A 15,019-nucleotide genomic window follows, 5' to 3' on the forward strand; every position below is an offset into this window, starting at 1 on the left:
CCAGAAAGGAAAGCGGCAGGCACGTGGGCGGTTGGTGCGGCTCCAGCGCTTACAACTTGGGCTAGCGGGGATCGGGGATCCACAGGCAGGTAAGAAAGACAAACAAGGCAAACATCTCGAAAAAAGATCAGAAGTTTCCGGTGCGACGGCGAGTTGAGCGGCGTCCAGCAACCGCAGAATATCTTGTTGACGTGGATCCTATTGGATCTAGCATGGCGCGATAGATTCTCGGCTTTCAATCGCTGAATAGTTTCACATATCATGTCTAAAGCCGTGGTGAAGACGACCTTCGAGGCGTCTCGCACACTTCGTCCTATCTACACCGGAGGAAGCACTGCGCTCGATGCCAGTGGCCGTTTCCTGGTGACATGCATCAGTGAAGATGCTCTCGTCATTGACCTGGAGACTGGAGACCAGGTCGCTAGTCTGGAAGGCGTAAGTACTCTACATCACCGCTGTGTTTGCAAGCCGCTTATATGGACATATTCAGGATGGCGAAATTATCACAAGCTTAGCTAGTATGCAACCCTCTGGCCTCGAGTGATTTACTGTTCGGTCTTCCTAACTGTGCTTAGTCTCCCCATCGGCCTCACATGTTGTTATGTGCTCGCGGTCCATGTCCATGCGAATCTACTCTCTGTCACCTCTCGACGAATCCACACGTACGATTGACGCGAAATTAGCCAGAAGTCTCAAACCTCACACAGCACCTGTTGTGACGACTGCAATCGATCCTACTGGTACCTTACTGGCGACTGGCGCCGCAGATGGCTCGATTAAGGTCTGGGATATTCGGGGCGGTTTTATCACACATACCTTCCATGGCCATGGAGGTGTCATCTCAGCCCTGTGCTTCTTCCAGGCGCCAGACTTTCCGAACAAATCGTCCTCGAGTAAGAGGAAGAACAAGAATCAATCAAACGACTCAGATGACGACGAGACCGCAGAGGATTCAACGGGAGTTTTCCGGCTTGCCTCCGGAGATGAGGAGGGTAAGGTTTGCGTGTGGGATTTGAACAAGAGGAAGCCTATCGCGTCGCTCGAGTCTCATGTTTCGGTTGTGCGCAGCCTCTCATATTCGCCATCGGAGAATGCCTTGCTTTCGGCTAGCCGTGATAAGACTGTGATTGTGTGGGACATGCGGACTTTCAAGACGCGGAGGATCATTCCGGTCCTCGAAAGTGTGGAGGCCTCCTGCTTTGTCGCCGATAGTGGTTTGTGTCTGGTTGCGGGTGAAAATGGTCGCTTGCGTGTGTGGGACTGCAATCGTGGAGGCGAGGTCACTGCGGAACAAGAACCTGCCTCTGAATATGAGGCCGTTGTGGCGATTCAATATTCTCCTGGCATGACATCTGCATTGACAGTTCATGCTGACCAGACCATCCGGTTTTACTCTCTGGAGCCCTTGTCCAACTACAATCCAGGGACCACAATCGATCCTTTGCCGATCATCCGGCGCATCTCGGGCAACGACGACGATATTATTGATCTCGCATATGTCGGCCCTGACCGTTCGATGCTGGCACTGGCTACAAACACCGAAAGCATCCGCATCGTATCAGTTGGGCCATCCGAAGACAGGCCGTCTGCCAATAATGAAGGATACTTTGGTGCTGATATCACACATCTCGAGGGCCATGACGACATTATCATCTGTCTTGATGTAGACTGGTCTGGTCACTGGCTGGTCACTGGTGCAAAGGATAACACCGCACGTCTCTGGCGTCTCGACCCCAAGTCTTCGTCATATACGTGCTTTGCAGTCTTCACCGGTCATGCCGAATCATTGGGTGCTATTAGTTTCCCCCGAGTCCCACCTCCCGCCAACACCCCTGCCTACAATGATCCTCTGAACCATCCTCCTGCTTTCTTGCTTACGGGTTCTCAAGACCGGACCATCAAGCGCTGGGATATCGGCAAATTGCCTCCGCTGAGCTCTTCCAAGCCCCATCATCCCAAGGCCGTGTATACCCGGAAAGCACACGAAAAAGATATCAATGCTTTGGATGTCAACCCCTCCGCGACGCTGTTCGCATCTGCCTCCCAGGATCGTACTGTTAAGATCTGGTCGACCGAGGATGGCACCACGGTGGGTATCCTGCGCGGACACAAGCGAGGTGTCTGGTCGGCGCGGTTTGCCCCTCGCGGCACTCCTATCCTCAACTCCGACAGCGGCACTAGCACCAACAGAGGCTTGATCGCCACAGGCTCGGGTGACAAAACCATCAAGATCTGGAGTCTGGCAGACTACAGTTGTCTCCTCACCTTCGAAGGCCACACGAATAGTGTGCTTAAGGTAATCTGGCTCCCGCCTTCGGATCTGTCCCACCAGGAAGAAAACGAGGACGAGGAAGAAGAATCTGCGCTGGCACCCAACACGGCCGCCGCACAACTGCGACCTTTGGTGGCCTCGGCTGCGGCCGATGGCTTGGTTAAGATCTGGTCCCCTTACTCAGGCGAGCTTGAGACTACTCTGGACAACCACGAGGATCGCGTCTGGGCGCTTGCCAGCCCGACTCCCTCCGGCTCCCGCGAAGATGTTCCGTCCCCTACCACATTCAGAACCTCCTCTCCCTATGGTCTTGTCTCCGGCTCTGCCGACTCCACGGTCACATTCTGGACCGATACCACTTCTGCCACTTACACGGCCGCCGTGAATGCCAACTCGGCTCGTATCGAACAGGATCAGCAGCTACAGAACTACATCCGGGCCGGTGCTTATCGCGAAGCCATCACATTGGCGCTTCAGCTGAACCACCCTGGTCGTCTCCTCTCCCTCTTCACTTCCGCCATCGACGCTGCCGATGACCCGAACTCAGACGAGGCAAAGGATCTCCAGAATGAGAACAGCCTCACTGGCAACGCCTCCATTGACGAGGTCCTCCAAACCCTTGACCCCGACAACCTCCGCACCCTTCTTCTCCGCGTCCGTGATTGGAACACGAATGCACGCACATCTAGAGTGGCGCAACGGATTCTGTTCGCTCTTTTCCGGTCCTACCCTGCCTCAACATTCGTTGAGCTTGCATCAGCCAAGGCAAAGCGACGCAGCGATAGCCGCGCTAGTGCAGGGTTGAAGGAAATCCTGCAGGCTCTGGCTGCCTACACGGACCGCCACTACCGGCGGATTGAGGAGCTCACCGACGAGAGCTATCTCGTGGAGTGGGTGCTAGCAGAGATGGATGGCGGCGTGGGATTGGGTGGATTGGGCGCCGCGAGTACGTACGACTTCTTCGCCGGCTCCTTGGAGGAGAATTCCAACGAGTCCGAGAAGGATGTTGTCATGCTGGGGTCGTGAAAACACAGGGTCACGGATCCCCCGGTCATGAATGAGAAACATGTATAGATAGACAAAAGATAATCTGCTTTTGGAATTATTGTGATACACTGGCGCTATGAGCGGAGTCCTTGCTGTCTTGCTCAATGATCTTTCTTGGGAGGGAAAATCGGCGGTGTAAAAAGTTATGTTCATTTAGGTGTTAATGCGACATCTTCAGAGAAGAAGAGGCTATATCCATGACTATACACGTAGGTCGACTCTGAAATACCTTTCACCGGTCGTCATACCTTCGTCTCCGATGTGAGTCGCGGTCACTGTCGCGGTCTCGATCGCGATCGCGATGTCTGCTTGAAGTATTCGACGAGGAGTACCTCGAACTGTAGCAGTCGTCGTCGCGAGATCGGTGGCTCCTGTCGCGGTCTCTTTCGCGGTCCCTGTCCCGGTCCCGGCGAGAGTCGCGATTTCTGTCTCTGTCTCTCTCTCGGTAATAGCGATCATCACGGCTATCACTGCCGTCATCCTCATATCTGCGTCTTCTCGAATGCTGATCACTGGACGACCGACTCCGATCTCTCGTCGACGACCCATTCTTGCGCCTGCCGTCATCGTAATCCCTCCGCCGGGAGTCGCGATCACTCTCTCTGGGACGATCATCCCGATCGCGCCTGCTGCTCCTCTCCAGATTGCGATCTCGCCGTGCCTTCCACTCGTCATCATCGGTCTGTTTCTTCGCCTCCTTCTTCATGGTCGACAGTTCCTCCTCGGTGATAAACTCGCCCGTCTTCGTATTCCGCATCATGACGGGCATATAGACACCCTCCGTATTCGTCCCCCCTTCCTGGCCGGCCTTGCGCGACCCTTTGCGCATGGCCGCCTTTCCCCACGCGCCCAATTCCGCCTCTGCGCCTTTACCCCCGGAAACATCCTTGGCTCCGATTCCCAGAAACCCCGGCCTTCGCTCCGGGACTCGCGCTTTATTGCCCTGATTCGCCGTCGCACCCCCATACTTCCCCTTACCAACAGCCTGCCCTTCCTTCCAGCCCATTCCCCTCAATAGCGCCGCGCCGAACTCCTCCACAGGGATCGCATTATACTGATCCAGCGTCGCCGACTCGGGTCGCGAGGCAATATCCGCGCGGAACGAACTCGTCTCGCCGAATTCCCCGGTAGCAGAACCAGCAGCAGCAGCCTCAATCACCAGATCTGACCGACCCCCTTCAGCAGTCTCGCCTTTGCTCTCCCGGATGAGCGCCTGCAACGCGATCTCATCCTGCGTCATGGGAGCCGCCCTATCCCTCTCCTCATCCGCCGCTTTCTGAGGCCCGACATCCTCCATTTCCTGGTCCCCATCTAGATCCTGTTTCTTCGCCGCCGCAAAACTCAGCCCATAGGCCGTGCTCGGCCCCTCCGTCTCGAACGTCGTCCCGGCGATCTCCCCGCGTCTCTGCGCCTCCCGGATAGCCTGTACCTCCTTCGGCAGCAGGTTCTTCGTACCCCGCTGTTGCGCCGGCGCTGCTCGACGACTGATTCCCGGCCGATCCCGCCAATTATTGGTACTCGTCACCGGGATCACCAGCGGCTGGTTGGCGGCCGCGTCGGCGGCGGAGATGGCGCCGCCCGTGACCGTATCGAAGCCCGTGACTTCCTCATGGGCGGGAGCAGCGTCTTCGTCGTCGTCCGAGTCGTCGTCATGGTGAAGTTTTCGGGGTGTGGGGCGACCACCGCGCGCGGCGAGAGGGAGGGAGCGCGTACTTGACGAAGAAGAAGGATCGGTAGGCTTGGTGGATTTGAGGTTGAAGGTGGTCGGTTTCTTGGGAGGGTTGCCGCTGTCGCCGTTGGGACTTTCTTTGCCCAGGGAGAGGGAGAAGGGCTTTGGTGTGCTGCCGCTTGGCGGGGGATCGGAGGAAGACATGGTGCTTGTCTTTACACTCCGTGCTTTTTTGGTAGGGGGCAAAGAGTTCAAAGAAGCTGTGAGTGTTTGAGTAGCAGTGTGTTCGTGGTGTCTTGGATGGGTACAAGAGCTACCGTTCACTCCATTTGAGGTAGAATGCGAATTGGCGCTGGATTGAACCAAGACCTAGCTATGCTCTCTACAGAGTTTGAACTAGGAATTGTCTGGAGAGTTGATTTCAATATGTTGTCGGGCAAGTTCTAGTGTTGGGAAAGCTCACTTGCGTAATATGCAAGGCCGAGGCGGTGGCAAAATCGGAGGCTCGGGGCTAGACGCGCGCTTACATGGACCTTCTTTGTGAGGGAACCTGACCAGATCTTACAGCAATCCCCAAAAGGGAAAAATTAAACCTCATGGAATCAACAAGCTGAGCAGTAATCGTACAATCGTGGTTCATTATTTCTTTTGAGCCCGTCCATTCCAATTGGCCTTCCAAGTTATATCCTCGCCGCCCCCTTTTGTATCCGTCCTATCAATACATGTAGTACAAAAGCGCAGAGAAATTTAGATAATGCAGTAAGGCCCCCGGAACAAAGATAAGAGACATCCTTCCCAGAAAAAAATGGAGCTCAAGCCGTAAATCAGCGGCAAAAATGGTGAAAGAAGGGGGGGGGAGAAAAAGAAGAAGAGGGTAACAAACGCGGGAAGGGAAGCTGAAGACTGAGAGGGTGATGTTGGGAATCGAGGTTAAAGGCAGTGAGAGAGCTTTGGGTAGGAGATGTGCCGCAAGAAAGCTGGTGTCATAAGAGGCATGGCATGGTCCAAGGCGCAAAATACAGCGTGGAATAAAAGGTAGTAAGGTGGGGGAAGGAATATGTACAGTGAAAGGGTAGGGAAAAAGGTATCAGAGGTCGGTCAAAGTGTCTAATCCGTTCGGAGGGGCTCAGCTAGTCGCTGTCTGTGCTTGAGGAGGGTTGGGACTCTTGTTCGTTGCGCCTGGCACTGGACCAGCCTGAACGCTCCCACTGCGCTGGGTTTGTGGGGTTACACTGCGGCTTGGCTGAGGTACAGCTCCATTCATGGACGGAGAGCTCCCCATGGCAACCCGATTTTGTTGTGCTGGCTGGGGAACACGCATCATCGGCGAATATCCTTGAGCCTGGGGTACTTGCATTCCCGGCCCACCACTCATCCCAGCCTGAGGCGACTGGAAATTGGCGTCATGCGAGACCTGGTAGTTAGCCTGAACACTGCCAATGTTTCCAGCTGCGGCATTCATGGCAACCTGCGACATGCGTTGCTGCTGGAACTGGTGCAAGCGGTCTGTAGCCAGTTTGCTGACTTGCTCCGGAGGCATGTTCGGGTTGCTTCGTTGGATCTGGTTCTGCAAGCTGCTGATTGTAGGAATGACTCCGCCAGAGAGCAAATTAGGCTGACCCATTCGAGGTGATGGTGTCGAGACGCCCTGTGGGGTGGTATTGTGGAAATTTGGGCTTTGCATTCCGCCTCCGGCCTGTAGAGCAGCCATCATGGCTGGATTATTGGGGTTGCCATTGACATTAGGCAGGTTGAGGTTCGGAGAGTGTGAGCCCTGTGGCACGAACTGCTGTTGACTGTGAAATTGCTGCTGACTCTGCTGGGGTTGCGTTTGTTGCTGATGAGGGTGCGGCGTCGGTTGTTGTCTGGATTGTAGCATCCGCTGTTGTTCTTGGAGTCGATTGGCTTCCCTGATGACTCGGGCATTATCTGGAGGCGTCTGCATGGGCATCCCAGGACGGGCAGCGACATTGTGTTGCATACCGGGCTGTTGCTGCATCATCTTCACCGCAATCGGATTGGGTGGCATGGCTCCATTAACAGGTGTACCACTAGCCATGCCCTGCATATGAGGCCGGGCTTGATTGGGACCAACACCAGGTGGCAGCCCCGTCGGCATTCCATTTGGCAATCCATTGGGGATTCCATTTGGTGTCTGAGCTGCCATAGCGGGCGCTCCGGGATGTGGCATACCGTTGGGGTTTCGCCCAGGAGCGTTCATCATCTGCTGCTGATTAGGCGCTTGGCCTGCACGTTGAGCAGCCAAGTTTGCCTGTTGGTGGGCCGCGGCTTGATGAGCCTGTTGATGGCACGTTAGCGACCAACCATTCGAGAACGGTCCTTTCCTGGCAAGGCCTTACTTTCTGCTGGGCGAACATCTGCTGACGGTATTGTTCCTGTCTCTCCTGAAGCTTCACCTCACGCTCATATTTGAGTCGGCTAAATTCGGCAGGTGATGAGATTGGGGGCTTGGGTTGGTTGGCCTCGTTGACCTTCCGCAGCGAAGCTAGATGAGACGCTTAGGGTTGTGGTTAGTCTCAGCTAAGAGGAGAGACACCTTGCCCTGGATTACTTACCGTGCTGTTGCTTCTGAAGCATGGTTTCTCGTTTCTTGGCCAGTTTGCGCATGGCATCGAGCAACGCCAGGTGTTTGGAAGATCGTCTCCGATCCACTCGAACGGGCTGTGTAGTTCGCCGCCGGATCGGGGGCAGTGACTGCGAGTTACTGTTATTGTTGTTACCTTGCAGCTGTTGCGGTTGTGACTGTTGCGGCTGTTGTGGCTGCTGCTGCTGCTGTTGTTGTTGTGGCTGCTGCTGCTGCTGTTGCTGCTGTTGCTGTTGTTGTTGCTGAGCCGCTTGTTGTTGTGCCATAATGGTGCGCTGTGCTGATTCAAGCCTTTGGTGGTAGGCACGGAAGTATTGGGTTTTAGACATGTCAGCAGGCAACCCTTCTAAGCCTATCCAACGCTCGAAGCATTCCCAAGGCGTTCGTCTTTCCGCCCCTGATGTGAATTGGGAGGACGGTGTTAGGCAATTGGAAATTAGTGACCAATTGTAGGAATACTCTTTCACAAGGCGACGAAGCTCATCGTCCTCGGTATAAGTCCATTGAGAAGACTGTCTTGACTCGAAGAAACCGACGGATGGCATAGGATGCTCGGTAGGGGGTCTAAAGGAATGGCCGGGGTGAATTCTGTCGCGGATGTGCCTGTTCTCCAAGCGGAAGAGCGCGACATTTGTCTGCTCAGGAGGGAGGTCCAGTGCACCAGTATCGAGATCAGATCGATACTGGGAATAATCGTAGCGACTACGCTTTCGAGCAGGTTCATCGTCGTGGAACGTAACCTTACCAAGCGCGTACTTAGAAACAGGAAGAATTTCGGTCTTCCAGACCGTGTCAGGAGATTCTTTGAAGACTGGTAGGTCTAGTTCAGGCGTGATCGTGATGGGAGAATAGATAGGCAGCTCATCCAAAATCTTCTGCGCCGCAGGAGTCATGTCCAACGAGAACGTGAACTCGTCTGAACCTAGGGAGAAGATTGCTGCTGGTGCGACCGTATCACCCACAAGAAGACGAGGCTCATCACTGAACCCTTCGCTTGCGGAATCTTCTTCAGTAGAAGGAACCAGGTCTGGAGTAGGTTGAGAAACAATCATCATCTCGTCCACCGTGTCTTCTTCGGGCGGGGAAATTAAGCTGGACTTGTTCTCAACTTCGTCGGCCTTGTTTGCGGGAGGGATCTTTGCCTGGATGCGAAGCAGTGAACGGTGCTCTGCATCACTATTGACAAATTCTGCACACCAGTCTGCGCAACTCTTCGCTGCGGCAATTTTCCATTTTCGCTCCTCTCTAAAATCTGTACGCATCCACTTCACATGATTCAGAAACACATCCCAATGGCTCCCTTCCCGTGGAGGTTCAACCGAACGCTTCAGCTGACGCAAGGGCCATCTGTTCGCATTCTGTAGAGAATAAATCCGACGCAATGTGCGGCAGTCCATCTGCTCTTGATAGTCAAGCAGGTGATTTGACGTCGTCAAAGTCTTATGAGCAGAAGCGATGAGTGTGCTGAGACTTGTCCCACGAGGAGGGGTGTAGGCTCGACTTTGAAACAGAGTAAAGAGGTAGTCTTGCTCTTCATTGAGCTTCCCGAGGTCGCCAGCATGCTGCCTGATGATCTCCATCGAATCATTCTTCTCCTGAGACTGTTGCTGCTGCTGCTGTTTGGGAAATACCACGGTAGACAACTTAGTTCTCTCCTTCTCCCGTGCTTTACGATCTTTGAATCGCATCCTCGCCGTGGTGTCAGGAGTCGCCTCAGCTACGGCCTTTGCCGCATCTGTGGGTTTCTCAACTGGACTTTGCCTATCAGACTGAGGTGATGGCTTAGGTGACTCTCCGAGGATCTCAGATACAGATTTATGACGAATGGCTCCAGATGACACTCTAGTTGTCATTCTTTCAACTGTCGGTGTTGCATTGACAGGTGGTGATGGCTTCTTGGCTGGGGTCGTTTCTTTCGGGGTCTTGACGCCTGCTCCGGCTTGAGCCTGATCTTTAGCAGAAAGCTGAGGCTCGGGAGGATGTCCAACCACGACACGCGATGTCTTCAGCTCTGCTGGCACTGTTGGAGGTGATATACGAGCGACCGTTGGTGACTGTTCAATAGTGACGGGAGTTGGAGCAGCACTTTCTTCGATGACTTCGCTCGTCGTGGTGCCTTTGGCCGCACTCTCGCCGAGGGATTTGCTTGCAGCAAGGGTCTGCTTGAGCGACTGCGCCTCTTCAAAACGCAGTTGTTCGTCGGGCGTTGATGGTACCAGAGTGGAAAGAGTCTTAGTAATTTCTTCATCCTTAGTGCTCGCAGGTCTCGGAACAGCGTCGTTGACTTCCTCGGCAGGGCTTGTAGCTGGCGACACGGTGACCGGCAAGGGAGTATTGTTTGAGTATTGGCCGGCTGATGATACAGGTGAGAGGGGCTGCTCCGGAGCTTTGGAGATGGATCCGAAAGAGAGAGACGGCCGTGCATCATTCTTTTTCTGGACTGGCACCACAGTAGGTGTTATAGGTGGTGGCACGGGACTTGGTTGCTTCTGGTCCAACCTAACCTCAGCCGCCGCCAATGCTGTATCCTGACCACTGGCATGCTGTCCTAGCGTTGCAGTATGTGCCTTCTGATCTATTGTCGGTGTTGGTACTGCCGGCGCAAGCTTCCTGGGCTGGGAAGATGCTTCCTGGCTCTGGGGCCTGGTGGAAGAGACATCAGACGCAACCTGAGCAGGGGCTGGCGGTTCAGCTGCGGGTTGCTGTAGATTCTGTGTTGGGAGCTGCTGGGGAATTGGACGTTGCTCTCCTGTTTTCGGCTTGATCTGCGCGGCAGCATTCTCTGTTGTCAGTGGCGGACTGTCGAGAGTAGCATCGTGAGTCCGTGGAGCAGGTGCGACTGCCGGTAGTGGCACGGGCGCTGCTGTAGCGGTGGACTTCCTGCCATCCCGCGATAGGATCGCTGCATAGTCTGGTAGCTGTGGAAGAGTGGTTTCATCAAAGTATCGGCCTCTGTTGAGGGTTAGTGTGTAGGTCTTGCCAGCAACATGCCTAGTTATTTGCACATTCAAGAGCCTTCATGACTACCTTGAAGGGAAATGACAATTCTGATAGAACGGAGAGCATGAAAGGAAGGTAATTCAATGGGGAAAATAGCATTGGGTGACATTAGGGCAGAGTAAAATTTAAATTACCTGGTAAGGTCGTTGGCATCGAGAAACGCCTGTTCCTTGTGATGGTATAGCGAGTCCGCCGGAGCGTTCCCGGTCGCGCCCGCGAAGCCTACGGTCGCAAAGTAGAGCTCGCTCAGTTTGCGCTTCCGCGACGACAAACAACGTCTATAAAATTCCAAATAAGCGATAAATCCCAGTCGCAGGGCCAGCAGGAATAGAAAGACTGCTTGCAAGCGATAAATGGTGGCAAAATCAAATACGTACGCGATCTCATCTTTCTTAGACCGGAGAAGCTCGTCACGGAGCATGGAGTCTATTTCGGGGAACACAGCATCCGATTAACGCGCTAAAATTAAGGGAAACCAATTGAGCGAAGTCATCCAGATGGAAAAAATCGCTCAGAAAGGATGAAAAGGGTGGTTGTGGTGAGGGGAGATGATGCCAAAGATACGACGCGAAGATTTCACCGCGGAAGGGATTTTTGTGGTTCTTCGTCGGGGGGGGGGGGGGGGGGGGGGGGGGGTGGGTGTGGTGTATGGTGGGAGAGTGAGTATTAGTGTAGGTGGTGGTGGTGAGGACTTCTGGGCCGGGTACGGTACGGGGAGGGAGGAGAGAGGAGGGAAGTGTCCAGAGGCAGTTCTGGTATGTATGGAAGGGGAGGAAAAGGAAGAGAAGGGACTGGTAGAAAGACGGTTACTACCACTGCAGGAAGCCTGGGTGACTGCCGCGAACAGCAGCACATTCAATTTGATTTCACATGAGGTACAGATAAATTACGGGTATTTTACCATACACAGTTACTCTGGGTGACGACGGAATGGACATAGTGGTGCGTGGTAGTTGCCTCTGAAGCTGTGGTCATTAAAACCCCTTACTAATGTGCTGTAAGTTAACTAACTTACTAGGTACCGTAGTTAACCAGGTTAATCACGAGCTTTGCCTTCTTCAGTCACACTGTCCAATTCCGACCGGACTAGTACTCTTCAATGTAGGTCTGTTTACTTCCACGGGCGTGGTTGCTTTCGCTTTCATAATTTATCGAGGAACTGCATTTTATTGTATTTGGGAGTAGCAATAGATATAAATATAATTTTCTCTATGATAACTGGTATGCCTGTGAGCTCCTATTGATGTGAATCTATTGCATAGGCAGCAGCAGTATAGTATATTAGGGCAACCACCGCAACATCCCTTCTTCGGGGCTGCGGTGTTCAAGAATATGGTAACTATAGAAGAGCAATTCATTCAACTTACCAGACTGGACAGCTGTGCAGAGGGTCCTAACACCTTATGGTGCTTTTGTCGGTGCTTGGTCTATAAATGTAACTGATACTCTGGAATACCCGATATAGATCATCGTTTATGGCTGATGCATTGGGACTGTGTTTGTTTTCGAGTAGTGAAGTTAGTAGTCATCTCCTTATCTGCACAATCATTGAGTAAATGCTATTACCCCATGCATGTTAAGGCATTACGCACATCTACCGGTACCTTAACATGTGCCTATTCGTCAAATGCTACTGCTCAGATAACTACTATAGAGCGGCTCATAAGCAATATCAGGACCTGAGGATGTAGTACTCTCCATAGTTAAACCACTAGAGCCAAAGGCCTACGGATTACTCGTTCTCCATACCTCATATCTCGATGGTAAAATGACGGCCTTCCAAGTCGAAGGAGGCCCATTAACAAAGGTCAAGGTGGATTCCACACAGATTACGACTTCTGGGCAAACAGTATCATTGACACTGACTGGCGAGTGGCCGGCTTGGAGTCAGACACTGAAATAATAAAGAAGGATGATATTGGGCTCTTGCGAATTCTCCTGTCCATGTTGGCTTATGGTGACCCGAAGGCAAGGCATTTGAAGCACAGCTCAACATAAAGACGAACGTTCAGGAATCCATGCGCTCAATATATACTATAGAAGACGGTGATGTACCTTTACATCTACCAGTATCTTGTCGATGCTTTATGAATACACATTAAGTCAATGCCAACGAGCCAGTAACATGTCAAACCCCGCCAATGGGTATAGATTGATCCCGGACGTGGCAGGTATAAATGTCTTCTAAGTCAAATCAAACATGACATACTGGAGCAGGACATAAGACACGCTGCCGCGCAAGACCCTGCAATACATATAGGTCTTTCTGTATGCAATAAATAAACCTTCTGGGCTCTTTTGGGTTGCTGCCATTGTGTCACCTAATAAGGGTCGAACAAAGATGAGATCGAACAGTGTATGACTATCAGTTGGATTGTACTCGGCTTTCATATTCTAGATCTATAGCTCAGAATCTGTATATTGATGATCAACCTGGAACGTCATACTGGAGGATCAGTCATAGACATGTAGACGAGATCTGGAATACCGAAGACGGCTCCATATTCGAGACATTCAAACCGATAACGAGAGTCTGAGAAGGAGGAGACAAAAGACATCTAAACATCAGACCATGGCGGCGTGGACCAATCTAGATTCACCGCCCAAGTTCACCGCTGATAACGCCTGGCAGAAAAAAAAGTTGCCCACGTTCTGATCGCGTTCAGATATTCCATCCAAATCTTCCCACGTTTTCTCATTCCAAGTTAATACATTAGCCATCAGTCATTATGGTCAAGCGCAAGAGAGAAGAAACGGCAAAAGACCGTCAGAGCCTCAAGCAGGCAACTAAGGTCGCCAAGTCAACCACCAGCCAAGAGACTCCTGCGGCCACCGCTACCGACTTCCCGGCGATCACTCTGCAGATTGTCACCGGCTCATACGAACGGGTGTTGCATGGCTTCACTGCTGCTGTTTCTCCCGAAGCCTTTGTGAAACCCACCGATACTGCCTCTGAAACCTCTAACGACTCTGAATTGGTCCAATTTGTGGACAACTTTCTCTTCGAGGCTCACGCCTCCGCAATTCGATGCCTCGCACTGTCCCCGTTGCCCAAGGCAGATTCCAACGAAGCCCCCCAAGTGATCCTGGCGACTGGCGCTACTGATGAGCGTGTCAACCTCTACTCATTATCTGCTGCTCCGGTGGCTGTCAATGAAGATTATCCAACTGTTCCGACTCTTGCCGGTAACAAAATTCTCGAAAATCCCAAGAACCGCGAATTGGGTTCATTGATGCATCACTCTGCTCCTATCTCAGCCCTTTGCTTCCCCTCACGCTCAAAGATCTTGGTCGCAGCCGAAGATAACACCATCTCCGTCACCAAAACTCGTGACTTTACCGTCGTTTCGACCATCAAAGCTCCGCACCCTAAAGTGCAGGGCCGCCCAAGCGGTGACACAGCTCCTCCCGGTGGCTCTCCTTCTGGAATCAACGACTTCGCCGTGCATCCTAGTATGAAGCTTATGCTAAGTGTTGGCAAGGGAGAGAAATGCATGAGGTTGTGGAACTTAGTAACTGGCAAGAAAGCTGGAGTCTTGAGCTTCAACCGGGAGATTCTACAAAGCGTCAAGGAAGGCAAATACAGCACCGGTGAAGGAAGGCGAATTGTCTGGAACTCCAAGGGAGACGAATTTGCTGTGGCCTTCGAATGGGGCGCAGTCGTCTTTGGCATCGTAAGTCGACAACTGTGCTCTTGTTTGTTTGTTGGCATCAAAACTGATTAACCCTGGCAGGACTCGACTCCCATCTGCAGAGTGTTCCCCAACCCTCGCAGTAAGATTCACCAGATGACATACGTCAGCTCCGACCCCTCTTCCGAGGATAGTGATGAACTGCTTGCTGTCTCGACTGAAGACGGCAGAGTCATCTTTTATTCCACCAAACAAGTCGAGAGCGCACCGGAGGGGAATGAGTCTCCTATTCCATTTGCTAAGGTCATCGCCCAGCTCGGCGGTAGGGCACATGGATTTCCCGGCAGAGTCAAGGACTTCGAGGTCCTCAGCCTGAAGGATCAGCCAGGGCCCAACAAGGGCGACTACTTGGTTGTTACCGCCAATAGCGAAGGCCTGATCCGCGTATGGCTGCTGCGTGGCAATGAACTAGTAGCAAAGAAGAAGAAGGGCGACAAGAAGAAGAATTCCGATTCTAAAGATGAGAAGGCTTCTGAAGTTAACCAGGTTGGCCGACTGTTGAACACTTACGCTACGGGGAACCGGGTCACTTGCTTGAAAGCATTCGTGATGTTGACGGCGGAGGACTCGTCCGACCTCGAGTTTGATGACGAGGAATCCGAGGATGCTGAAGAAGTTAGCGAGGAGGAATCTGATAGCGAAGCCAGCGATGATGAGTAGCATCGGAATTCAAACCTATATACCCCTCTGTCGTTGTTAGGAAGAGAAGTAGTGTGGATTGTTGGATTGCAGCC

General features: G+C 52.7%; 4 protein-coding genes across 4 annotated transcripts; 2 read left to right on the forward strand and 2 right to left on the reverse strand.

Moving 5' to 3' along the window:
- Nucleotides 1-173: 173 nt before the first annotated feature.
- On the forward strand, nucleotides 174-3,442 carry BO95DRAFT_485371 (U3 snoRNA-associated protein UTP13). The gene is made up of 3 exons (XM_025590397.1): nucleotides 174-435; nucleotides 491-518; nucleotides 576-3,442. The coding sequence occupies exons 1-3, from the start codon at nucleotides 262-264 to the stop codon at nucleotides 3,296-3,298; spliced, it is 2,925 nt and encodes a 974-aa protein (XP_025438167.1). The 5' UTR covers nucleotides 174-261; the 3' UTR covers nucleotides 3,299-3,442.
- Nucleotides 3,366-5,423, reverse strand: spp2 (spliceosome ATPase-activating subunit SPP2). Its single transcript, XM_025587477.1, has one exon. The coding sequence runs from the start codon at nucleotides 5,190-5,192 to the stop codon at nucleotides 3,552-3,554; it is 1,641 nt and encodes a 546-aa protein (XP_025438168.1). The 5' UTR covers nucleotides 5,193-5,423; the 3' UTR covers nucleotides 3,366-3,551.
- Nucleotides 5,424-6,114: 691 nt separating this feature from the next.
- eaf1 (MYB and HSA domain protein) lies at nucleotides 6,115-11,014 on the reverse strand (the record flags this gene model as incomplete). The annotated part of the gene is made up of 5 exons (XM_025583014.1): nucleotides 6,115-7,260; nucleotides 7,349-7,506; nucleotides 7,565-10,545; nucleotides 10,728-10,871; nucleotides 10,971-11,014. The coding sequence occupies 5 exons, from the start codon at nucleotides 11,012-11,014 to the stop codon at nucleotides 6,115-6,117; spliced, it is 4,473 nt and encodes a 1,490-aa protein (XP_025438169.1).
- Nucleotides 11,015-13,322: 2,308 nt separating this feature from the next.
- BO95DRAFT_467679 (putative 60S ribosome biogenesis protein Mak11) lies at nucleotides 13,323-14,945 on the forward strand (the record flags this gene model as incomplete). The annotated part of the gene is made up of 2 exons (XM_025589311.1): nucleotides 13,323-14,267; nucleotides 14,328-14,945. 2 exons carry the CDS (start codon nucleotides 13,323-13,325, stop codon nucleotides 14,943-14,945), a joined length of 1,563 nt encoding a protein of 520 aa, XP_025438170.1.
- Between the last annotated feature and the right edge of the window lie 74 nt (nucleotides 14,946-15,019).

This window comes from Aspergillus brunneoviolaceus (genome assembly GCF_003184695.1).
Source record: "Aspergillus brunneoviolaceus CBS 621.78 unplaced genomic scaffold BO95scaffold_76, whole genome shotgun sequence".
Classification (NCBI taxonomy): Eukaryota; Fungi; Ascomycota; class Eurotiomycetes; order Eurotiales; family Aspergillaceae; genus Aspergillus; species Aspergillus brunneoviolaceus.

What these genes read in the sequence shown, in the direction of transcription:
- BO95DRAFT_485371 (XM_025590397.1), top strand. Translation starts at nt 262, where the DNA reads ATGTCTAAAGCCGTGGTGAAGACGACCTTCGAGGCGTCTCGCACACTT. An exon ending in AGGTCGCTAGTCTGGAAGGC is followed by an intron (nt 436 to 490) that starts GTAAGTACTCTA and finishes GGACATATTCAG; the next exon opens with GATGGCGAAATTATCACAAG. An exon ending in AATTATCACAAGCTTAGCTA is followed by an intron (nt 519 to 575) that starts GTATGCAACCCT and finishes AACTGTGCTTAG; the next exon opens with TCTCCCCATCGGCCTCACAT.
- spp2 (XM_025587477.1), bottom strand. Translation starts at nt 5,192, where the DNA reads ATGTCTTCCTCCGATCCCCCGCCAAGCGGCAGCACACCAAAGCCCTTC.